The sequence below is a fragment of the Hyla sarda genome, chromosome 5 (assembly GCF_029499605.1).
Source record: "Hyla sarda isolate aHylSar1 chromosome 5, aHylSar1.hap1, whole genome shotgun sequence".
NCBI lineage: Eukaryota > Metazoa > Chordata > Amphibia > Anura > Hylidae > Hyla > Hyla sarda.
This window is the reverse complement of record NC_079193.1, coordinates 256,823,518-256,850,525: the sequence shown is the minus strand read 5'-3', so window position 1 is coordinate 256,850,525 and position 27,008 is coordinate 256,823,518. Positions and strand designations below refer to the sequence as shown.

At 43.2% G+C, this 27,008-nt stretch overlaps 1 protein-coding gene across 1 annotated transcript in view; it reads right to left on the bottom strand.

The window, feature by feature from the left end:
• PIEZO2 (piezo type mechanosensitive ion channel component 2) overlaps positions 1–27,008 on the bottom strand; it is a 398,577-nt gene that overhangs the window by 258,368 nt on the left and 113,201 nt on the right. Inside the window, exon 2 of the mRNA XM_056521559.1 lies at positions 5,891–5,986. Coding sequence (XP_056377534.1) covers positions 5,891–5,986 — 96 coding nt within the window. The remainder of the gene's footprint in view (positions 1–5,890; positions 5,987–27,008) is intronic.

Genomic DNA, 27,008 nt, shown 5'->3' with positions numbered 1-27,008 from the left:
CACTAAATAGTGGAGCTAAACCCACAGCATAAGATACTTCGATGTGGGAGGGAACAGCATAGGACAGATGCAATGGGAGGACAGGGACTGCTCCCGGGTCATGCCAACTGAGAGTTGTGTCTGAGAAACCCACCGACTGTTGACTGGGGGTGTCAAATGTCACTTGTGATGAAGTGGATGACCAATCGATGATGGCAGATGGGTTGCTGGTTGAGACTCGACCGATAGCTGATATCGGAAGCTCAGGCCACTCGCTGCGACTCCTGCTGCCACTCGCCCCTAATCTGCTGCGACCTCTGCCTGATGAATTTAGGCCTCTGCCACGCCTCTGCATGTCCTGGCACTTCTCTGCCTGACATACTTAGTGCTTATTTGAGGGGAGTACAATATGCTTCACTACGCTAAAAACAGTATTTGTCTTCAACACCAGCAAGTGTGTACTTTTGTCTGGCATTTCACAGTATCTAGGCCCTTAAGATTTTAACAGGAACAAAATGGTATACCACTTGGATGTACGTATGTGGTATGCACTTATGAGGGGAGGACAATGCGCTCCAGTAAGCTTAAAGCAATATTTGTCTACAACACCAGCAGGTGTGTATTTTTGGCAGGCCTTTCACAGTGTTTAGGCCCTTAAGACTTTAACAGGAACAAAATGGTACACCACTTAGATGTATGCACAGGTTACACTTAATAGAGGAAAATATGCTTTTAGTGCTCTGCTCACCCTAACTGGCTGGCTACTATTAGGTTTTCAGTTGTTGTACACACCAGTGCTGCTGCACACAGTCACTGTGAACTACACCCAAAATTGCACTCTCTCTCTCAAGCTGGATTTGGCCTTGCGGTAAATCGCTGCTGTAAAAAAGCTTTTCTGTGCAACACACACTGCTCTCTGTCCCTCTCTCTCTGTAATAGAACGCTGATGTGACTAGCCACAAGATGGCTGCCGATTATAAAGGGCTGTGACATCACAGGGGTGGCTGGCGGTTGATAGGCTGCATGCTGCATGTGATTCAGGATCATCCCGCTGACCCTTGTTCCCGCCTTCCCAGGATTCCTTGCCCCATATCCTCACATGTGAATCCGCCATTTTAGATGCCCGACCCCTGGAGCCTGGACCGCACTAAATGAAGTTTAATGAAGCAATTCGCGTGACCGAATTGCGGAAATATTCGCCTTGGTTATGAATCAAATTTTTCCTTAAATCCCTAACAAATTCAGATTTGTCAGATTCGATTCGCTCATCCCTACTATCTATCTCACATTTATCTATCTATCTATCTTATATCTATCTATCTATCTATCTAAGATGTAGGAGAACTGCACTCCAAGAAAAAATCTTCATGCGATTGCATGCTGTTAGAAGCCTGGGTCAAGAGGCTCACATTAGCTGAATGAGAAAAAGTCCAGCAGCACTGCAGTTTCCAGGTGAATTAAAAGTGGTCTTTATTCATCCTGCGTACAAGATGCTATATTTCTGCTGTGTCACACAGGCTTGATAATGTAGCTGCTTGTACACAGGATGAATAAAGACCACTTTTAATTCACCTGAAAACTGGAGTGCTGCTGGACTTTTTCTATTATCTTATCTATCTACCGTGTTTCTCCGAAAATAAGACCAGGTCTTATATTAAATTTAGTCACAAAAAAACACACTAGGGCTTATTTTCAGGGTAGGGCTTATTTATTTACGGTATGTACATTGAACAACATTTAACGATATTTACCCCCCCATCATCATCATGTGATGGGTGCAGCTCTGCCCCCCCCAACGTCCCCCGCCACCGGTTTATCAGCCCAGCGCTGCACCCCACATCGGGAGACTAATCGTATGTCACCCACGAGCACAGCTTCTCTCCCCCCCTGCCAAATAATTATCACTACTTGTACTTTGTATTCCTGTGCCCGGGCTGCAAATATTTAAAAAAAATTTTAACTCTACCTTCGTCCTCCGTTCCCCCGTTGCTAAGGAACCGGCCTCATGGTCCCTCCGCTGTTCTTGCTGCTTCCTGGGGATGGGAACGTCACAGAGCCTTCAGCCTATTACCGGCCGCAGCGATGTCCCGCCTTGGCCGATGATAGGCTGAGCCTACTGTCATGTAAGAAGCCGGCCGGCTCCTCACATGACAATGCGCTCAGCCTATCATTGGCCGAGGTGGGACATCGCTGCAGCCGGTGATAGGCTGAAGGCTCTGAGACGTCCCAACGGGGGAACGGAGGACGAAGATACGGTAAGTTAAAGCTTGTTTTTTAATATTTGCAGCCCGGGCATTGCCTAGGTCAGTGGTCTTCAACCTGCGGCCCTCCAGATGTTGCAAAACTACAACTCCCAGCATGCCCGGACAGCCAACGGCTGTCCGGGCATGCTGGGAGTTGTAGTTTTGCAACATCTGGAGGTCCGCAGGTTGAAGACCACCGGCCTAGGTCTTATTTTCGGGGTAGGGCTTATATTGCAGCCCACCCCGATAATTCAGCTAGGGCTTATTTTCGGGGTATCTATCTATTCATCCATCCATCCATCTATCTGTGTGTTTTATACTGGCCTTTAAACAGTATATGTAAAATAGACACTTAGATACACATCATCTATCATCACAAAGATGATACCTGTAGCACACAATATGTTTCAAGCACTGCTGTTTGTAACTGGGAAAATGTATGCTTGTCAACATGTACATGCTGTGTATATTTCATAAAACAAATAAAACAACATAGTGGATTTTATGAATAACAATACTACCAAAGGTAAATATTTTTATCAAGTAAACTGTATTTTTCTGCTCAGTTCTTTTTCGGCCTGTAAACTGAGAACTTTTGCCAAACATAAACTAATGGATGTTGTTGTAAAGCAAGAAACTTGGAAGAGTAAAAAGAAACAAACTGTCAAGCGACCACTAATTGAATTTTCTAATATGAGTCACAGTTTAGAAATTTCCCAGAATTCAATCACAGTCCACACAAATCAATTAAAGAACCGACCGAACATTTGGGAAATTCTGTGTGCAAGATGGAGAGGGGCAGCAACTGGAGCTGTTTCACCGCAGACATTTATGAATGAACAAAGCTGTGATTTAGGACAGAGAGATAAAGTTCATTGTGTGTTTCCTTACAGTGAATTCCTTAGTTACTTCCCATCGCCTACAGAGTGGGGGCAGCCATATTGTTATCTGAACAGATGATATGACTAAAAATAGTGCATTTTAGGCATTTGTCATTTCTAGCTTCAGTGCATCTGAATTTCACTACCTCAACACATGAGGCTTTCTCCCACTCTTCAGACTTCCAAAATCAGCCTGAAAAATACCTCTTAGGAAAAAGCTAGAACCTGCAATAACACTTATTTATCTAAATATATCTATATAAGCAGCGTATTTCCCTTAACTGCTGTCTTTTTCTCCTTTCCTTTTTTTCCTAAGCCATCATGGGCAGGTCTCTCTCTTCATCTATACCAGTATGTTACTTGTGGTTTTTTTTATACTTTTTTCATTGTTGGTTTAAATGGGAGATGTAAGAGTGGCCAGAGGTAGGTAAGGAGACTTCCATCCGCCATCTTGGCTCATCTGACCCGCCGCATTTCCAGCATCTAAAGGGGTTAATGGCAGATATCGCGTTTGCTGATGTCCGCCATTACCGGCGGGTCCCCAGCTGCTGATAGCAGCCAGGTTCTGCCGTGCATAAAGAGAGGGCAGCTCCTCCACTCCCTTCATGTACAGGCAGTAAATGTACACCCTTGTGCGAGAAGTACCAGCGCATCAGGACGTACATTTATGTTCAATGTCCTTAAAGGTGTACTCCAGTGGAAAACTATATTTATATATTTTTTTTTTAAATCAACTGGTGACAGAAAATTAAACAGATTACTTCTATTTAAAAATCTTAATCTTTAAAAATCTTAATCCTTCTAGTACTTATCAGATGCTGTATGGTCCACAGAAAGTTCTTTTCTTTTTGAACTTTTACTTATCAGGTGTTGTATGCTCCACAGGAAGTTCTTTTCTTTTTGAACTTCTTTTCTGTCTGACCGCAATGCTCTTTGCTGACACCTCTGTCCATGTTCGGAACTGTCCAGAGCAAGAGAGGTTTGCTATGGGGATTTTCTCCTGCTCTGGACAGTTCCTAAAAAATGGACAGAGGTGTCTGCAGAGAGCACTGTGGTCAGACAGAAAATAACTATACAACTTCCTGTTGAGAATATAGCAGCTGATAAGTACTGGAAGGATTCATATTTTAAAATAGAAGTAATTTGCAAATCTGTTTAACTTTCTGGCACAGTTCATTTGAAAAAAATAATAATGTTTTCTGCTGGAGTACCCCTTTAAAGTGTACCTGTTTACCCTTTCAGCTTCCTGGAAGATAAAGGGGTTTTACGGAAATGACAGGAGATGGATATGAAGACAGTCTTGGCAAAAAGAAGATGCTTTAGTACCACCTCCTACAAAATGCCTTTATAATCTGCTTTATATAGGGGTCCCAAGCTAGGAGCCCACCCACTATTTATATGCCCCAACAGCAGAACTGCCAGACGCCCATTAAAATCCTTGATAGTCTGTAAAAATAGAAAGAAAATGATGTCCCCCTTAATAAAAAATATTCACATGCCCTGACTGCATATTCCTGCCCATCACCCATGCATTCTTAAGGAACCAGGAAAATAATACCCAATAACCCAGTTAATTAACTATTTCAGTAAAATAAAACAGCCCCTTGAAATAAGTAGACAAGATGTAGAAATGATAGACATGTAAGTAGACAAAATGTAGACATGCAAATAATTATATATACAGTGACTCCCCGAGCTACGATGGCCCCGACATACGATAAATTCAACATGCAATGGCCTCTCAGAGGCCATCGCATGTTGAAGGCAGCATCAACATACGATGCTTTTGTATGTCGGGGCCATCGCATAAACGGCTATCCGGCAGCGCAGACTGCTTCAGCTGCCGCCAGATAGCCGTTTACGGTGCCCCGTGTGCTCCGGTGATGGTCTCCTACTTGTCCTCGGGGCTCCGGAGCATCCTCTTCACGATCCCCTACATCGCCGGTGCTCTCCTTCGTCGTCATCACGTCGCGTGCACGCCGTCCCGTCATCCCATAGGAGCGGCGTGCGTAGTGACGTCATGACGGCGACAGAGAGCGAGGATGCCGGGGAAGCAGAGGCCTTGCTGGAGCGTCGGGGACACCACGGGGACGCGGCAACAGCGATGGAGGGCGACATCCAGGGCAGCGGTGACGGGTCCGGAGCGGCGGGGACAGGTGAGTACAGCTTCCTATACTTTACATTGCACGGAACCCTCAACATACGATGGTTTCAACAAACGATGATTCATTTGGAACGGATTACCATCGTATGTTGAGGGACCACTGTATAAGGTCAAGGAGGAATGGTTACCAAACCCATATGAGAAATGACCACTTCTCACTCCCCCCAAGGGAGCATGTACAAGAGCAGCAGCCTAATGTTTATGAGATACTTTAGCATCCTTCTTAGCTTCTAAATTAAATGACTAGCTGCGAGATTCTACACAGAATTTACATAGGGCTGCATGTGGCTTCTACTTGGTGTTGGAACCATTTAACTTATAAATGTAGAACAGAAGAGAACTTAAAAAAGTCGACTTTGTTAAATATCAAGACCGAATATTGCTTCACTTCCTGCACAGTCTATTTTCCACAAAAGAATGGTAGTGCTGTAAATGAATCAAGAGATACTTGGCAGATGTGGCTGTGCCGTACTTATCCTATTTATAGTGCACAGAGCAGAATTGCCCCTAAAAATGGAAACATTTTACTACTACGGAAACAGCAAAGAAACAGTGTTATCGAGGAGAGTAATCTCAGTGTAACAAATACAGTTCTGATGTCATAATAACAAATGATGTCTTACCTTGCATTGTTATCTTGGTTGGTTCCGCAAATAAAGGAATAAGCAAGAGGTAAATGAGGTAGACGAATGATATTCCATTGTACCGGAACATGCATGCTGTTAAAGAGAAAAGACAATCTATGAGTGAATGTTTTTTTTGCCAATAAAATGTTAAATAAAAACTTTAAATATCCAGGACATTTCATAATAAATAGTATCCAACCCATTCTTAAGTGTTGCCAGTTTTTTATATTTTATGTCATGTGCAGACTTTGTATCTGGCTATGATTAGACCTCACATAGTAAATCAACCTATCAATTGGGAGGCGGTTCTGATTGGACAGCTCTTAACTTCTTTCTATATGCTACTATACATGTCCATCATATTCTTAGTACCATTGATTGGCTGTTATGTTTGCAGAAATTTCTTATTGGTCGCACCTCCATACAGACGACCTATGGTGTCATCATTGGAAGTTATCAAACCCCACTTCTGGCATTTGCGCGTGTCATTGTCCCAAAGACCCCTGAGGGGTCTACTGTTTGTAGTGAAACATTTTCTGACAGGTTTTGCAAAAAAGTTTTCAGTATCAGTTTCGGTTCAGATAGACTCTATAGTGCAGTCTAGAGGCCCACAAGGTCCTATTGGTGGTTTGTGATCAAAGTGATAACAATTGTGACCCTCCATTTATAGGTCATTTGCAGTTGTAATGACTTATAATCTGGGAGTTTGCACTCATCTGTGATTTTTCTGTATGGTGCTGTTCTTTCAGATTTAAATAATGACCATTTATCATGATATGTAGTGTTTTTTTTTCCCAGTAACTTCCATTTAGAAATACTCTAGTTGATACAAACATCTTGTGTAAAGACTTTTAATAATCTGATATCTGTATAGGTATGCATGTAGGGACTTCTCTCCTTCATAGAAGATGCATACACTAAAATCATATTTCAAGTCTTTTTAACGTCCATCTGTCAAATACAAAACATGTGAGGCTGCCCATACACTGTAAGTATAAGACATTTATACTAATAAGAATGATTTATAGCCATACAAATCTATTGTAAAGTGTTCAGGACAGTCAGAGAGGCGGGGGCTGGCGTCCTCTATGCTCCTCCTCTTCCCACTTATGTCACAGACCCTCGTTTGCATGGCACTGTAGTATACTTTGACAGAACATGTGCGGTAGAACTACAAAGAGCTGCATGGGCAGGGGAGCCATGTGTCAATCAAAAAGAGGAGCGAGGTGGAATATTACCGATCCCATGCCCAGCCTCTCCGATTATCCTGGACGACTTACAAAAGCTTTTTTATTGCTATAAATCATTAAAGGTATGACTGTATTATACTTGTGAAGCTCTAGTGCAAAGTGTGGGCATCTTCACATGCACTTTGTATGTGACAGATGCACTTTTAAGGAGTTAAACCCTTAACAACTGCCCACTGTCTCTTGATGGTAGGTAGTGTATCTCTGTGAGTTGCTGCCGAAGAGGTGAGTTTGATTCTCCATGTCTACTCCTTAATTACATAGTAACATAGTAAATTAGTTCATAAGGTTAAAAAAAGACCAGAGTCCATCAAGTTCAACCTATAACCCTAATGAGTCCCTACTGAGTTGATCCAGAGGAAAGCGAAAAACCCTCATACTAGAGGTAAAAATTCCTTCCCGACTCCAATATGGCAGTCAGAATAAATCCCTAAATCAAAATGTTGTCGCTATAAATCTAGTATACATAACCAGCGATGTTATTACTCTCCAAAAATGCATCCAGACCCCTTTTGAACTCTTTTACAGAGTTCAACATGACCACTTCCTCGGGGAGAGAATTCCACAGTCTCACTGCTCTTACAGTAAAGAACCCCCATCTGTGCTGGTGTGGAAACCTTCTTTCCTCTAGAGGATGCCCCCTTGTTATAGATACAGTCCTGGGAATAAATAGATCATAGGAGAGATCTCTGAACGGTCCCCTGATATATTTATACATAGTTATTAGGTCCACCCTAAGTCTTTTTTCTTAAATAAATAACCCCAATTCTGATAATCTTTCTGGGTACTGTAGTCCTCCCATTCCCAGTATTCCCCTGGTTGCCGTCTTTGAACCCTCTCCAGCTCCACGATATCTTTCTTATACACTGGTGCCCAGTACTGTACACAGTATTCTATGTGTGGTCTGACTAGTGATTTGTACAGTGGTAGAATTATTTCCTTGTCGTGGGCATCTATGCCCCTATTGATGCACCCCATGATTTTATTTGCCTTGGCAGCAGCTGCCCGACACTGGTCACTACAGCTAAATTTACTGTTAACTAAGACTCCCAAGTCTTTTCCACGTCAGACGTCCTAAGTGTTCTCCCATTTAATACATAATCCCAGCCCGGATTTTTCTTCCCCATGTGCATTACCTTACATTTATCAGTGCTGTTGAACCTCATCTGCCACTTCCCAGCTCAAACCTCCAACCTATCCAGATCCATTTGTAACAGTGCCCTGTCCTCTATTGTGTTTACTGCTTTACAGAGTTTAGTATCATCTGCAAAGATTGCTACTTTACTATTCAACACCTCTACAAGGTCATTAATGAATATATTAAATAGAACAGGACCCAAGACGGACCCCTGTGGTACCCCACTAGTAACAGTCACCCACCCAGAATAAGTACCATTAATAACCACCCTCTGTTTCCTAACACTGAGCCAGTTACTTACCCACTTACACACATTCTCCCCCAGCCCAATCCTTCTCATTTTATGTACCAATCTTTTATGTGGAACCGTATCAAATGCTTTGCAAAAATCCCGAAATATGACATCCAGCGATTCCCCCTGGTCCATTCTGGAGCTCACCTCCTCATAAAAGCTGATCAGGTTAATTTGACAGGACCGATCCCTCAGAAAGCCATGCTGATATGGAGTCATACATTTATTTTTAGCAAGATACTCCAAAATAGCATCCCTTAGAAAACTCTCAAACAATTTACATACATATTTGTTACTAGCAGCTCCTATCCTTAAAGCATCCTAAGGATTGGAGTAATTTTGATCCTGAATGTTCAACCCTTTGACCACAAGGTAGAAGCATATAGGAGTAGCCCAAAACAATTTAAATTGAAGCTGTCAAATAGTAATCCCTTAATGGGATAAAAAAAAATCTGTAATAAAAATAAAATAAAATAAGTCTTTAAAATGACAGAATAAACATCATTGGCATTGCTGAATCTTGAAATGTCCAGACTAATTATGTATTATGTCATTTTCTCTGGTAAACACCGTAAAAGACATAATGCACCAAATATCAGAATGGCTCTTTGCTTTTGTCAACTCACTTTTACAAAAAGTGGGAAAAAAGAGATCAAAAAGTCCAATGTAGGTACCAATATAAACTACAGCTCATCCTGAAACAAACTGAGCCCTCCATTGATAGAAAAATAAAAAAAATCTTTGGTTCTTGGAAGGCGAGGATGAAAATAAAATTACAATGAATAAATGAAAATTGGCTACACCTTTAAGGGGTTAAAGAAGCCAAGATCAGCTCTAAAGGTTTCAATAGCAGCATTATGTTATTAAAGTTAAGCATACCCATATAATTCCACTACATTATTTTACATACATACAATAGGGGTGTGCGGTATTGGAAAGAACAAGAGAAAAATTCTACATTCATCTGTGATCCCTTTGCGTCTCTCTCTCAACAAAGTATGTTACAAGAAAAGTTTACTAAGCTTCTGGCACAATTCAAATTTCAGTCAGTATTATATTTGTGTAAGGCATTAACAAAATACTTCTTTCACTTTTGGCTTTAAATAAAATATAGAGAGTAAATGTCTTTCTATATACAACAGGCATTCTAGCACCTTGGGTTGTAATCTTCCACAACAGGCCAAGGTTATAACTAGCAAAAACATGAATTGCCCCAGTGTTCTCCCAAACTTTAGTTCACCTGGTACCATTAGAGACTCTGGGGTCTAGTGAGTATTGCGCATGGCACATGAATTTACTTGCATTTAGCTGCGCATATTGTAGGGATGCAGAACTTTCCTGTTTTTTTTTTTTTTAAGCACAGAGAGGCTCACCGAGAAGGCAAGAAAAGTGTTACTTTGAGGAGACTTAAATGGGGTCCTTAGAGATGGCTTGGTACAGGATACACTGGGTTGTGGAATATAAGGATTCCCTAGAATTCACAATAAACCCCTGCAAAAAAGTATGGACTTTGCTTTAGGAAGATCCCTAGGTTGCGACACTTAAAATAGTCATCAATTGGCAGCTGGACGTAGTAGCAATGACAAGAAAAGAGATTGGTTGAGAACAGAATCAAAGGATATCACCAGAAATGCAGACAGGCTGGGACAGGTGAGAAAAGAAGACTACAGCCAAGGATCAGAGCCAAGAGAACTGAACTGGAGCGTGATCAGATAGCACCATGATTCAGAACCAGGAGAACCCGACTGGTGATTGGAACCTGAGGTTTAGGGTGAAGGCATCATCCAGGAACTAGGAGCTTGGTGCAGGAGCTACAAGAGGGGCTTGTTGAGAAGTCAGCACATCAGTAGAGTCTAGGAGCAGACCAGGTCGGAACAAGAACAGAAACCAACAAATGAGGCAGAGTCCAAGAGCAGGCCAGGTCAGAAACAGTAGATGTAAATCCAGGGAGTGAGGCAAAGGTAAAGTGTATAAGCAAACCAGACAGAACAAGGAAAACAGAAACCAACATAACTTGGAGATATGAAAATAGATAGTGAGGCAGAGGTAGAGTTCAGGAACAGGCCTGGTTAAAACCAGGAAAGCAACAACCAGGCAATGAGGCAAAAGCATAACCATTAACACACAAAGTCAAAAACAGACCAGTTAAACCAGTAAATAAGTCAATGGCACAATCCAGGAGATGAACACATGTATGATGTGGCAGGCCCATGGCAACCAAATACCAATTGATCACACCTATTTAAAGGAAAATGGTCATGCTATTCACCCAAACTAAACCCAATACACTGGGTTATAGTGCGGTTGAACAGGAGACTGATGCGGGGTCTCTGACTAATATAAATACCTTCAGTCCGGTGCTTGGTCCTATGAAGATCGGCTTCCATCTGCAATGAATTGCGCGATGGACTGAAGGTATAAATATTAGTCAGAGACACTGCATGAATCTCCTGTTCACCCACACTATAACCCGGTGTATTGGGTTTAGTTTGGGTGAACGGGATGACCGTTTTCCTTTCAATAGGTGTGATCAATTGGTATTTGGTTGCCATGGGCCTGCCACATCATACATGCGTTCAGCTACCTTGTAACATGGCACATCTGCCAAAAGGACACAGGAGGATGACACTGATGCTAAAATGATGTCATGTTTTATAGTTTAATGCAGTAAAACGTTATTTTTTTCAGCTCAACATTTCAACAGAAATTACGGTGAAAAAGTTACTTTGTAAAACTTTCAGAACTTTCAGAAATGACTGTGAAAAAGTTACTTAGTAAAATGTTCAGATCCTTATAGAAAATAAACTCGGAAACACAAACTATTAGAATGATTTATGACCTGTCTACATTCATTTCTACCCGTTCGCTTCGAGTAAATTAAATTGACATTACAAACTTCTGTTGGGAGAGCAAACTGGCAAGATGACAGCTTAACAATCTGAGGTTAACATACATCAATCAACCTTACATCATATCACAATATATTCTATACAGGAGCAGGAACCACAGTATTCAGCAATGTTCCACCAGCAGCAGCTTAAGTGCACAGATGAGACCTGCAGCATATTATTGGCTTAGTCAATATATTTAGAAACTGTAAAATGCAGAAATCAATGCATACTCTGGAACTTTTCTTTCCAATTCATTTGTTAGATCTTGGGTGGGTGTGGATGAAAATATTGATGGACAGTGCTTATGTATAACTTTTATTAAATAGGACCAATATTCACCACCATGGAACAGATAATGTAGACTAAGTCACTACACACAAAAAATGGGTGTGTGGTGTCCCGGTACCGCATTGCATACCGTACCTTGTATGGTGGTCCCCAAAGTCAGAGTTACTACGCTCAGGTAGGGTCCCCCAGGTGGGACAGCCCCTAGTCGCCTCTCCTCTATGCTAATTTTGTAATGTTTATACATGTATATATTTAATAATAATGTATCTTTAATATAATGTATAGTGTGCTTATCTTTCTAGCGTTGCAGGACCCTCGGTCATGTGACCATGTTAAATCCTCTATGGTATGTTGGAGGACCTTTGGAGGTCCTTGGGTCACATGCTACCCATAATGCTATGTAAAGGTGATTGACAGCAGTATTGGACCAATTAGCACTAGTCCAGCCCCTGCCCATATAAGGGAGCTGTAGCCAATTATCGCTTTCTTCGGTGTCTGCTCTCGTGGATGCTGGACTAGCAGGACGGATCTGCGCAACTTTCAAAGACACGCTAGGCCTGAAAACCTACCGGCCTCAGCCTAAACTAAACCGTGAGTTCTAAACTAATCCTATTGGACCGCAACTAAATCCCCTAAATGCAGTGGAACAGCGCACATCAGTTTAAAGACTCAAAATTGCTTACGGTCCCAACCTTTGTCAATCTCCAAGAGAATTTGCATCTGTAGAGACTGTTCCTGGTGTGAAGTTGCATAAAATCTTCAGTAAAAGTTCCAACTGTTTTCAGCAAACTCTCCGCTTGTGGACATTCAATTATTCTATACCTCCCTTTCACTCTTGGGAAGGGTGGCAGTAGAACAAGCATTACAGAGGAGCCCTCACCCTGGCGTCATGAATAGTAAGGGTTAACCAGACACCCTTTAGTCACCACACAGCTACACCCCATATACCCTACTCCCCCAGGCTATCACAGGTGTATTGTGAATGTCTTGTGTTAGTGTTATTATGTGTAAGAGACTTTTTCTGCATTTAGACAGTTATTGAGAAGTGTCCAAAAAAGGGTGTGGAACAGAGTAATGTTAAAATATATGGCAAATCCTCATTTTGGCACAAATCCATGAAGTGATGAAAAGAAGAGAAAAATGTCTAACATGTCTAACAGAATCATTCAAGCCAATGCAATCAGGCACCACTGTGATACATTAAACCCATCTTCTGACTGCCTAGTCAAGTTTTAAGTTGTCTAAGTTTAAGGGTTCCCATCTGGCGTATACACAGCGGATTTCATGCTGTGCAAAATTTACGGCAGCAGCGGGAAATACGCTGCGTATTCCTTTTTCACTATACACACAGGGCTTTGCGGTGGCAGCTGTATGTGTGCAGTGAGTTTTGGAGGTGGAACCGCGTGTCACAGTCACGTCGGCACACAGCCCCACCTCCAAAACTCACTACACACATAGGGCTGCCGCCGGAAAGCCCTGTGTGTATAGTGAGCAAGGGATACGCAGCGTATTTCTCGCTGCTGCAAATTTTGTGCAGTGTGAAATACGCTGCATATACGCCAGGTTGGAAGGCACCCTAAGACAGTAAAGTGGTGCTATGTTTGACTGAACCTGGCAGGAAAAATTCCGCTCGGAAACATCTGCCACGGAAATCTCGATTCCAGCCTCCACCGAAAGAATTGACTTATCAACTATTTGGGCGGAATCCACTCAGAAATGCATCTATGGAGGGGGCACATTTCGGAGAGGTCCTAGCACCGGAATTTTCTGCTGCTACCCCTATATGTAGAATGTTCATCCATGGTTTCTGCAAATATTCTGCTGTGAACATGGCCTTATGGTCAACGGCGGCATATTTGGCACAGCATCTACAGTAGCAGCAGGTGGATGGGATTTTACAAAAATTATGTCCAGAAGTCGTGAAAGAAACTCAATGAAAATCTCTGTTGAAATTGACAATGTAATTCAAATATGAGGCAAATCATTTTTGTGCTGTCAGCGTCTTGGATATATAGCATTTTTTTCTATTGAGTACATTTAGGGAGTCAAAATTAGCAATGAATCAGCGGTGTTGTGGTTTTAAAGGGGTACTCCAGTGGAATTTTTTTTTTTTAATCAGCTGGTGCCAAAATGTTAAACTTCTATTAAAAAATCTTAATCCTTCCAGTACTTAGGAGCTGCTGTATGCTCCAGGGGAAGTTGAGTAGTTCTTTTCCGTCTGACCACAGTGCTCTCTGCTGACACCTTGTCATGTCAGGAACTGTAGAGAAAAGGAACAAATCCCCATAGCAAACCTATCCTGCTCTGGACAGTTCCTGACATGGACAGAGGTGTCAACAGAGAGCACTGCGGTCAGACCGAAAAGAACTACACAACTTCCTCTGTGGGCATACAGCAGCTGGTACTGAAAGGATTAAGATTTTTTTATAGAAGTAATTTAGAAATCTGTTTAAGTTTCTTGAGCCAGTTGATATGAAAAAAGTCCCCTTTTAACGAAGAAAAAAACGTTTGTTTCACTTGGAAGAAACTGAACATGAATTGCTCTTATATTGAATTTAAATGTTATGCAATTTGCTAAAAAAAAATTCAGGAAAGGACAATAAAGTGCAGCACAAGGAAAGTTATATTAAAATTATAAGGACTGGAAATGCTGGAACAGCTAAAGTAAATAACTGGGGATTTTCATCCCATCCAAGTCAATAAAGCTATTCACAGCTGGTTGAGCAACTAAAATACTTCCTGCTGTTCCAGGCAACATAGAAATAAAGTGTAAAATTTACACAGCTCCAACGCTGTCCTTACTCAGAATATGATACCTGCTGCCTCAGAAATGAAATTGTTACGCCTAGCGCTCCGGGTCCCCGCTCCTCCCCGGAGCGCTCACGGCGCCTTTCTCCCTGCAGCTCCCCGGTCAGCGCTGACCGGGAGCGCTGCCCTGTCATGGCCGTTGGGGATGCGATTCGCACAGCGGGACGCGCCCGCTCGCGAATCGCATCCCAGGTCACTTACCCGTTCCCGTCTCCTGCGGTCATGTGCTGGCGCGCGCGGCTCCGCTCTCTAGGGCGCGCGCGCGCCAGCTCCCTGAGACTTAAAGGGCCAGTGCACCAATGATTGGTGCCTGGCCCAATTAGCTTAATTGGTTCCCATCTGTTTCCTGGCTATATCTAGTCTCCTCCCTTGCACTTCCTTGCCGGATCTTGTTGCCCTAGAGCCTAGTGAAAGCGTTTTTGTGTGTTTATACCCTGTGTACCAGAACTTTGCTATCTCCCCTGACTACGAACCTTGCCGCCTGCCCCCGACCTTCTGCTACGTCCGACTTTGCTTCTGCCTACTCCCTTGTACCTCGCCTATCTTCAGCAGCCAGAGAGGTGAGCCGTTGCTAGTGGATACGACCTGGTCACTACCGCCGCAGCAAGACCATCCCGCTTTGCGGCGGGCTCTGGTGAAAACCTGTAGTGTCTTAGAACCGGTCCACTAGCACGGTCCTCGCTATCCCTCTCTGGCACAGAGGATCCACCTCCTGCCAGCCGGCATCGTGACAGTAGATCCGGCCATGGATCCCGCTGAGGTTCCCCTGCCAGTTGTCTCTGATATCGCCCGACAGATCGCCCATCTAACCCACCAGCTGTCGGAAGTGTCCACCATTGTGCGCCAACATTCGCAACTTCTTCAGCAATCATCTCCTTCGCCAGCTCCTGCACCTCCTCCGCTGCGAGTGGCCACTCCTAGCCTCCACCTGTCCTTGCCGGACAAATTTAATGGGGACTCTAAGTTTTGCCGTGGCTTTCTTTCGCAATGTTCATTGCACCTGGAGATGATGTCGGACCTGTTTCCCACTGAAAGGTCTAAGGTGGCTTTCGTAGTCAGCCTTCTGTCTGGAAAAGCTCTGTCTTGGGCCACACCGCTCTGGGACCGCAATGACCCCGTCACTGCCTCCGTACACTCCTTCTTCTCGGAAATCCGAAGTGTCTTTGAGGAACCTGCCCGAGCCTCTTCTGCTGAGACTGCCCTGTTGAACCTGGTCCAGGGTAATTCTTCCGTTGGCGAGTATGCCGTACAGTTCCGTACCCTTGCTTCAGAATTATCCTGGAATAATGAGGCACTCTGCGCGACCTTCAAAAAAGGCCTATCCAGTCGCATCAAGGATGTGCTGGCCGCACGAGAGATTCCTGCCAATCTGCAAGAACTCATCCATCTAGCTACCCGCATTGACATGCGTTTTTCTGAGCGACACCAAGAGCTCCGCCAGGAAAAAGACTTAGATCTCTGGGCACCTCTCCCACAGTATCCGTTGCAATCTACGCCTGGGCCTCCCGCCGAGGAGGCCATGCAAGTGGATAAGTCTCGCCTGACCCAGGAAGAGAGGAATCGCCGTAAGGAAGAGAATCTTTGTCTGTACTGTGCCAGTACCGAGCATTTCTTGGTGGATTGCCCTATCCGTCCTCCACGCCTGGGAAACGCACGCACGCACCCAGCTCACGTGGGTGTGGCGTCTCTTGGTTCCAAGTCTGCTCCTCCACGTCTCACGGTACCCGTGCGGATTTCTGCTTCAGCCAGCTCTTCTCTCTCAGCCGTGGCCTGCCTGGACTCTGGAGCTTCTGGAAATTTTATTCGAGAGTCCCTAGTGAATAAATTTCGCATTCCGGTGACCCGTCTTGTCAAGCCACTCCACGTTTCCGCGGTCAACGGAGCCAAGTTGGATTGCACCATACGTTTCCGCACGGAGCCCCTTCTTATGAGCATCGGATCTCATCATGAGAGGATTGAACTTTTGGTCCTCCCCAATTGCACCTCGGAAATTCTCCTTGGACTTCCCTGGCTTCAACTTCATTCCCCTACCCTGGATTGGTCCACTGGGGAGATCAGGAGTTGGGGGTCCTCTTGTTCCAAGAACTGTCTAAAACCGGTTCCCAGTACTCCCTGCCGTGACCCTGTGGTTCCTCCTGTTTCCGGTCCCCCTAAGGTCATTAAGGACTCTGCCTGCCACAGGAAATGCCCCTCCCCCCCTCCCAGTCCCGTCAGGCAAGCCTCTGTGCCACCCCATGGCCCCCGTCCTGGTGTCACACTGCCCCGTGCCAGGTCTCGCCCTCTGCCCTCTCTCCCCATTCCTACTCCTGCGGTTCTGCCTGCCGTTGAGGAATCCCTCCTTCCTTTCCCGGTGTCCTCATCCCAGGGGAGGCAGTTACCCGATAAAGAGAAGGGGAGACCTAAGGGGGGGGGTACTGTTACGCCTAGCGCTCCGGGTCCCCGCTCCTCCCCGGAGCGCTCACGGCGCCTTTCTCCCTGCAGCTCCCCGGTCAGCGCTGACCGGGAGCGCTGCCCTGTCATGGCCGTTGGGGATGCGATTCGCACAGCGGGACGCGCCCGCTCGCGAATCGCATCCCAGGTCACTTACCCGTTCCCGTCTCCTGCGGTCATGTGCTGGCGCGCGCGGCTCCGCTCTCTAGGGCGCGCGCGCGCCAGCTCCCTGAGACTTAAAGGGCCAGTGCACCAATGATTGGTGCCTGGCCCAATTAGCTTAATTGGTTCCCATCTGTTTCCTGGCTATATCTAGTCTCCTCCCTTGCACTTCCTTGCCGGATCTTGTTGCCCTAGAGCCTAGTGAAAGCGTTTTTGTGTGTTTATACCCTGTGTACCAGAACTTTGCTATCTCCCCTGACTACGAACCTTGCCGCCTGCCCCCGACCTTCTGCTACGTCCGACTTTGCTTCTGCCTACTCCCTTGTACCTCGCCTATCTTCAGCAGCCAGAGAGGTGAGCCGTTGCTAGTGGATACGACCTGGTCACTACCGCCGCAGCAAGACCATCCCGCTTTGCGGCGGGCTCTGGTGAAAACCTGTAGTGTCTTAGAACCGGTCCACTAGCACGGTCCTCGCTATCCCTCTCTGGCACAGAGGATCCACCTCCTGCCAGCCGGCATCGTGACAGAAATGTTATCCAGCAATGGCCACATTAAAATAATAACATACCGTGCAGTAATTGTATTAATATGACCACATCATCAGCATTTATTTCAGAAGCACCAAGCTGTCTGGTTAATAAGAGTTTGTTATATTTTTCTCTGTTCCATGAAAAAAATTATTCTATTGCATCCGGAAAGTTTTCAGATCCTTTCACTTTTTTTTCCCATTCTGTTATGTTGCGCCATTGTGCTAGTTTTCCTCCATCATTCTGCACTCAGTACCTCATAATGGCAAACTAATAATACACTTGATTTTGGGGATTTTCTGCTATTCTACTCTCCAGATCCTTTCAAACGCTGTCAAGTTGAAGAATGACTCTGTCAGTTGAAGCCATTTTCAGGTCTCTCCAGAGATGTTTAATTGGGTTCATGTCAGGGCTCTGGCTGGGCCACTCAAACACAAATCACTAGTCAGACCACACATAGAATACATGTACAGTACTGGGCACCAGTGTACAAGAAAGATATAGTGGAGCTGGAGAGGGTTCAAAGAAGGCTTAAGGGAGACCTAATAACTATATATAAATATATTAGGGGACCTTACAGAGATCAATCCCATGATGTATTTATACCCAGGACTGTATCTATAACAAGGGGGCATCCTCCACGTTTAGAGGAAAGAAGGTTTCCACACCAGCACAGACGGGGTTCTTTACTGTAAGAGCAGTGAGATTGTGGAATTCTCTGCTGGAGGAGGTGGTCATGGTGAACTCTGTGAAAGAGTTCAAAAGAGGTCTGGATGCATTTTTGGAGAATAATAACATTACAGGTAATGGATTCTAGATCTATAGGGACAGAACGTTGATCCAGGGATTTATTCTCACTGCCATATTTGGAGTAGGGAAGGGATTTTTACCTCTAGTATGAGGGTTTTTTGCCTTCCTCTGGATCAACTCAGTAGGGACTCATTAGGGTTATATGTTGAACTTGATGGACTCAGGTCTTTTTTTAACCTTATGAACTATGTTACTATGTTACAGTCACAGAATAGTCCCTAAGCCACTCCTGTGCTGTCATAGCTATCATGTTCTTGTTGGAAGGTTAATGTTCTGCCAAGTCTAAAGTCAGGATCAGGTTTTTATCTCTGTATTTTGCTCTATTAGGGTCTATTCACATGTACAGTATTCTGCACAGATTTGATGCAGAGGATTTCAAGTTATGTTCAGTCATTCAGTTTACAATGAAATCTGAATCAGAAAATCCTGCACATCAAATCTGCGCAGAATACTGTATGTGTGAATAGACCATTAAGCTTTCCCTTAACCCTGACAGTCTCTCTATTCAAGCTACTGAAAAACACCCCCACATCATGATGCTGCCATGCTGGGCTAGTGTTGGGGGGGGGGGGGTCAACCTGGGTAATTTCCTACCTACTTGAGGGACATACCTATTTAATGGGGGCCCTACCTACTTGGGGGAACTAACTACATGGGGAGACCTACTTATCAGGGGTCCTATCTACCTAAAGGAGAACATACCTACCTAACCTTTTAAAGAAGTTGCAAAAATATATATGGCTAAAGGTAATGTGCAATTTAAAAAGAAACAATGTTCACTGTTTAATGGCAATGGTAGTGTTATTGGTGTGGCAATATTATTTAACTCCTTAAGGATATTTTTCCGTTCTTGCACTTTCGCTTTTTCCTCCTTACATTTTAAAAATCATAACCCTTTCAATTTTGCACCTAAAAATCCATATGATGGCTTATTTTTTGCGCCATCAATTCTACTTTATAATGACATCAGTAATTTTACCCAAAAATCTATGGTAAAACAAATAAAATCATTGTGCGACAAAATTGAAGAAGAAATGCCATTTTGGGGGCTTCTGTTTCTACACAGTATATTTTTCGGTAAAAATGACACCTTACCTTTATTCTGTAGGTCCATACAATTAAAATGATACCCTATTTATATTGGTTTGATTTTGTTTTACTTCTGGAAAAAATCATAACTACGTGCACGAAAATGAATGCGCTTAAGATTGTCATCTTCTTTTTTATTTTTCCACATATGGGGCAGTATGAGAGCTAAATTTTTGCATTGAGCTCCCATTGGTACCATTTTTGTTTTGATCTGACTTTTTGATCGCTTTTTATTCATTTTTTTATGGTCTAAAAAGTGACCAAAAATACGCTATTTTGGACTTTGGAATTTTTTGTGCGTACGCCATTGACCGTGCGGTTTAATTAATTATATATTTTTATAGTTCGGACATTTACGCACGCGGCGATACCACATATGTTTATTTTTATTTAAACAGTTTTTTTTAAATGGGAAAAAGGGGGTAATTCAAACTTTTATTAGGGGAGGGATTAAATCATCTTTATTAACTTTTTTTTTACTTTTTTTTTTTTGCAATGTTATAGCCCCCATAGGGGACTATAACATGCATTATACAGATTGCATGCACTGATCAATGCATTGCCATAGCATAACATTGATCAGTGTTATCGCTGTTTAACTGCTCCTACCTGTATCTCAGCCACGGAGCAGTCATTTGGCGATCAGACACGAGAAGGCAGGTAAGGGATCTTCCTCATGCATCCTAGCTGTTTGGGACACAGCGGTTTCACCACAGTGGTCCCAATCAGCCCGACTGAGCTGCCGGGAAGCTTTCACTTTTGACTCGGTGATCAACTTTGATCACCGAGTATAAAGAGTTAATTACGGACATCTGCCTGAATGGCGATGTCCGGCATTAGCTACGGGTCCCGCCTGCTGATAGCAGCTGGGACCGTGCGGATATGATGCAAGCTCAGCTCCTGAGCTCGCTTCATATCCCTGACGTGCCGCAGCGCCGTTTGGAAATGGCATTTTGCGGTAAGGGGTCAAGCTTTATATAACGGTATTATTGGTAATAGAAGTTTTTGTATAGTGACTGGCCATTATATACATTACATTCCCCCCCCCCCCCCCCCCTGGGTCACACTTAACCTAAAACCAGCCGTGATGCTGCATCCATGCTTCAATGTAGGGATGGTTATTTAGCAGTGCCTGGTGTCCTCCAGACATGGTGCTTAAAATTGATGACAAAAAGTTCAGTCTTTGTTTCATCAGACCAGAGAATCTTATTTCTTGCAGTATGAGAGTGATTTAGGAGATTTATTTTTATTTAGGTGACTTTCACATGTCTTTTACTGAGGTTAGGTTTCTTTTAGGCCACTCTGCCATAAAGCCCAGACTGTGGAGGAAGCCTGCTCTAGGAAGAGTCCGGATTGCTCCAAACAGCTTACATTTAAAGGGGTTATCCACCATAAGCTGATTTTAGTTTGTACCTGGCAGACAGTAATTGACATGCTTAGGAAGGATCTGCGCTTGTCTTGGGTCTAAATGGCTATGTTGTGAGATTACCATAACACTGTGGCTAGCTTTTTGTGAACTGGTATTTCCTGTTTGATTTTTCTTTTTTTGACTTCAATTGTTTTTTGACCATAATTCCATTTACCTCCCTCCCACACATCAGCCACCCCACCCATTGAAACATAAATGAGCTGCATCCATTCAAAAGACCTGTGCGGTGCCTACAGCTGTTGCATTAGTTGCAGATAGATCCCTCTCCCACCAAGTGATCCCTCCACCCATTGAAGCAGACAGGCTCCCTGTCATCAGCTGACTAGTGAGTCAGGTCTCGGCCACATTGAAGCCTGGGAAAAATCTGAGACAACAGTAATTTTTTATGCTGTTAAAATAAATATTGGGGTGAAAATCACATAAGAATTGTGAGGAAACCGTCACACACAGGTACAGACACCATATTATGAACTACACTAACTTTACAGCCCTTGTAGCATAGTCAAATAAAAAACATTCCTGGAATACCCCTTTAAGATTTATGGAGACCACTGAGCCATACAATCCTGTGTCATTGGGCCTGAATACTTATTTTCATGCAGAATGTGTCTTTTATTTTTAATACATTTGGAACAATTTCACAAATTCTATTTTCAAATTCTCATATTGGGGTATTGAGTGCAGAATGATAGGGCAAAATTAGTATGTTTTCTACTTTCTAAAATAATTGAACATAAGAGAAATGTATATCAAATCAATATTTGATGTGACCAACTTTGCCTTTAAAACAGCATTAATTCTTCTAGGTACACTTGCACAAAGTCAGATGATAATGATTATTATTTTTATATGAAGGTTCAAAGTTACTTTAAAGATAAACAGCTGTGCAAGAAGCTTAAAGCTGGGTAAGGAACAGCCAAACTCTGTTACAAAGGTGAGGTGGTGAAAGAGGCTAAATGCATCTCTGTCTGACGAAGGGTCCGGTATGGACCAGAAACGCGTTGCCTGTGTATCTACCAAATAAACTATTTTAAAGGAATACAACCGTGTTCCTAATCCTTTCACATGCAGAGTGCCAGCGCCAGGATTGGCCCATTTTTTCACTAACTCTCTCGTTGCTTTAATCTGGGACAGTAAGGCTGCCATCAGAGGACTGTGGCTGCAGTTCTGAAGACACATGTCATCTATTTACCACCTAACTCCATCTTTTAATGGCCTTCACTAGGGGGCGCAAATTTCCCTTTTTCCTGTTTTTTTTCTTATGTGGAGAGATTCTCTACTGTAAGAGCAGTAAGACTATGGAACACTGCCACATGATGGGGTGATGACTCAATAGGTAAAATACACTATAAGATTACAAGATATGGATACTAGATTTATAAGTGATAGAACATTGATCCAAGGATTTCTGATTGCCAAATTGTAATCAGGAAGGCATTTTTCCTTTCCAATTGCAAGTTGGCAATCGGCATCAGCCTTATGGGGGGGGTTGATTTCCTCTGAATGAACACAGTAGGATTTTAGGTTGAACTTCATAGACCCTAAAAACTATGTAAAAAATGACTGTACGCATTGAATATAACAGCAACATACTCCAGCACATAATGGTGAGAATAAAACTGGGGTTTAAGGGGATTCCTTGATAATTTATTTTTGTTAGATAGGATTCCTAATAATAAAGTAAACCATTAAATGATCCCCACTGAAATCAATCTGCTGTCTGCATAATGTAAAGACACACAGGGTCCTCCAGAGTAAGAGACATTCTTTGTAGACTGTTGTAGGAACTAAAATAAGGTCCTCTCTTATACTAATACTATATGAAGCACTGTGTCGCAGTTTTCATGTGGGAAAAGATTTAAAACGTCAATTCTTTTCCATACAGTTTCCCATCTCCCATTGAAGTCAATGGAAGCAGGACCTTTGATGTGAAAAACCCATGAGTTTTTTCTTGTCATTAACCATGCGGTCATAAGCTGTGTTCTGACTCACGGATGCCTCCCATCTAGGGATCCCATCTAGGGATGCCACCCAGCTTACTGAAAGTATTAAAGAAAAAATTATTTTACAACCCTTTATTGCACTCCTACAGTAAGAAAATAACAAGGAAAATATTTTGTTGCTTACTAAGCCAAACAAGAAGTTTGTTTTCAACCTGTCATCTTCTAACAAATAGTGTTGAGCGGCATAGGCCATATTCGAATTCGCGATATTTTGCGAATATATGGACGAATATTCGGCATATATTTGCTAAATTCACATATTCGTAATATTCGCATTTTATTTTCGCATATGCGAAAAATTCACGCATGCGAAAATTAGCATATGCGAAAATGAGCATATACAAAAATTTGCATAAGCATATGCAAAAATTCGTACGCCAGTCTCCCACAGTAGTATTAGAGCCTTCTTTACACCACACAAGCTGGAAGCAGAGAGGGGTGATCACTGTGATGTGTACTGTGAAAAAAAAAACGAATATTCGTAATTACGAATATATAGTGCTATATTCGCGAATATTCGCAAATTTCGAGAATATGCGATATTCGTGAATAAAATTGGCATTGCGAATATTCGCGAGCAACACTACTAACAAGAAGTGGTAAAACTATATTGAGCAATTGTTGTTTGCCATGGGAACACTGCTATTTTTTTAAGGTAATGCCCATTACATTTACTAAAAAGTAAAATGGTATTCCTGCCAATGCTTGCAGTTATCCTCCTTTTACCTCCTAGCCACAGTCGGCTGTAGCCGATAATGGTCATACAACATATTACAGACATTTTGAAGAGAATATAAAACCAACGAGCTCCAGACCAGTGGATGATAGGGCGCTGAGGGACCAGGCAACAGTTGAAGCAATCAGCTTTTATCCCAAAATGCAACGCGTTTCGCGCTAGTGCGCTTTATCAGGCCTCATGATGCCTGATGAAGCGCACTAGCGCGAAACGCGTTGCATGTTGGGAATAAAAGCTGATTGCTTCAACTGTTGCCTGGTCCCTCAGCGCCCTATCATCCACTGGTCTGGAGGTCTTTGGTTTTAAATTGCTTATATTGTGGAGCGGCAGCAGAGGGATCTGTTTCATGCTATTATCCAAGTTGTGCTGGCACTTGCACAACTAACATTGGTGAGCGCTCTATCATTACTAGCGTTTCCACATATGTTATTTATTGCACCATGGAGCGCTCCTTTTTGTCTGTTTTGTAGTACATTTTGAAGAGAAGACTCCCTTACTACTTATGTAGCAGCAGAATACGTGGGAGTCCTGTGCCAGAAGCTGACGCCATGTCCAGTAGAGTCAGCATGATGTCAGTGAATGTTTAAATCCAAGTCATCCGCCAGGACACATTGCTGGCACGCACACATAGGCTGCTCACTACCATAATATATGTGAAAAAGTACAGCTTCATGCAGACAAATCCCTTAAGTGTGCTATTTTATTGCCAAGATCACTATGAGGTTATTTTAAAAAACGTGTATTGGACAACCCTTTGTCTTTAAATCGAGGATTCACACTACATAAACTTGGAAAGAGGAAATTTGCAAAAGTTCTGTATAGAGCTGACTGTGAGTGATGTCAGAATGATGCTCTGGAGGGTACAGATGAAGGCCGTTATATACACAAGTTGATGCGCTCAATACTTCTAGGAATTTGGAACTATAATAAATGGGACTTGTGCATAGATACAATGACAGCCATTCACAATGCTGAAATTGCTGGCTGCAGCACATTTTATGAGCAAATGTTCTCCTCATAAATAAGTTCATGACCCTGGGAGCAATTTCATGGTCCATCTCCAGCCATGTCTTACATGATAATGTCTGGACTTCTACTGACACATGGTGGTGGCAGAAATTGGGAAATTCAGCATAACGTCCTGTCCTTGGTTGCCGACAGACTGATTTCCACAGACAACCCTTTAGTTTCAAACAAAGAGAAGTGATCCAGCGTGGGTAAGTAGAAATCCAGACTTTATTAGAACTCACGGTAAAAGCAGTACAAGCAACCAGCAGATCAGACACGTTTCAGGCGCATGCGCCTGAAACGTGTCTGATCTGCTGGTTGCTTGTACTGCTTTTACCGTGAGTTCTAATAAAGTCTGGATTTCTACTTACCCACGCTGAATCACTTCTCTTTGTTTGAATCTGTGTGCACCAGGCTGGGTGCGGATCCGGGTCGGGGGTGTATCGGTGGAGCGAGCTGGATTATCGTGAACTACACAACCCTTTAGTTACATACTACATATAGTATCCAGGTAAAAATATCTGATAACTCTTGAGTATATAATTGTATAAAACCTCTTTATAACACTTTAAGTCATACCTAGCCAAGTTAGTGTGTATTTACATCACTACCATTTTCCATTTTTTGTGCATTTTGAGACATGTTCCTTTCTGTTCCTCTTTCTCATAATTTGTAGTTGAAATAATCTAATGATCTAATGGGGCTATTCTCACACTATGCTGCTATTAAACCGTGTAGTACAGTATAATGACAGATGCACTCTAAAGGTAATACATCAGCTGTGTTTGCTGCTAAGAGCTACAGACACCATTGGATAGCCATCTATACCTTTCTAGTCTAAAAGCTCCTTTTTATTTCACAGCAAAGTGTAAAGGAGGTGTGATTGCTTATGTGCCACTAGCTGGCATACCTGCTTGCTTGACCTTGCCTCTCAGCCCCTTCTTGACTGATATATAGGAAAAACAGTCCAAAACAGATGAAACCCGGCACTGCAACTCCACTATTATATATCCCAAAAGGCTTTCCTGGTATACTGACCTTCCCGGTGCTCACATATAAAAGTCCAAAATAAAATCCAAACAGGAGATTAGAAAGAATGAAGCACTCACCAGGTCTTTTTTTGGAAATCGCAAGCTTCTTTATTCCATTTCAGCCAGCAGCATTCCTACATGTGCGGGAAAGCGGACAGGTAGAGCGAGGTGGGGAAGTGGGTTGGGCGACGGTCCGTATCGCGCACTAACTGCTTCGTCAGGCCCCTAGGGGCCTGACGAAGTGCTTAGTGTGCGATACGGACCGTCGCCCAACCCACTCCCCCACCTCGCTCCACCTGTCCACTCTCCCGCACATATAGGAACGTTGCCTAGGGACCTGAAGAGGCCCTTAGTGCGCGATACAGACCATTGCCCAACCCACTCCCCGACCTCGCTCCGCCTGTCCGCTCTCCCACACATGAAGGAATGCTGCCTAGATGCCTGATGAAGCGATTAGTACGCGATATGGACCGTCGCCCAATCCACTCCCCCACCTCGCTCCACCTGTCCTCTCTCCCGCACATGTATGAACGCTGCCTAGGGGCCTCATGAAGCGCTTAGTGCGCGATACAGACCATTGCCCAACCCACTCCCCGACCTCGCTCCGCCTGTCCGCTCTCCCACACATGAAGGAATGCTGCCTAGATGCCTGATGAAGCGATTAGTACGCGATACGGACCGTTGCCCAACCCACTCCCCCACCTTGCTCCATCTGTCTGCTCTTCCACACATCTAGGAAATCTGCTGGCTAAAAATGTAATAAAGAAGCTTGCGATTTCCAAAAAAAGACCTGGTGAGTGCTTCATTCTTTCTAATCTCGTGTTTGGATTTGATATAGGAAACTTTACATAATCAAGGAGGGACTGCAGGTAAAGGCTACCCTACAATATAGCACTCATCAATAAAAAGGTATATATAAGAAAATGATATGTTTTCTGACATATGGAGAATGTTCCATCAATTGGAAGTAGGATCATTACTGATCATAAAACGGTTTAGATAGTTAATGATTTAGTAAAAGATTTGCCACACTGAAGGTCCACGAATGACAACAAAAGCAAATCAACATGTTCTGTAGACCAAACAACGTTAACAAATGTATACCATAGTTGTTTTTCTTATATCCATTTAAATAAAGCAGAATAAACAATTAAGGTTATGAATTACATTATATGTAACATAAAAATTCAAGTGAACGTGCCGTTACATATAAGTTCAAACATAA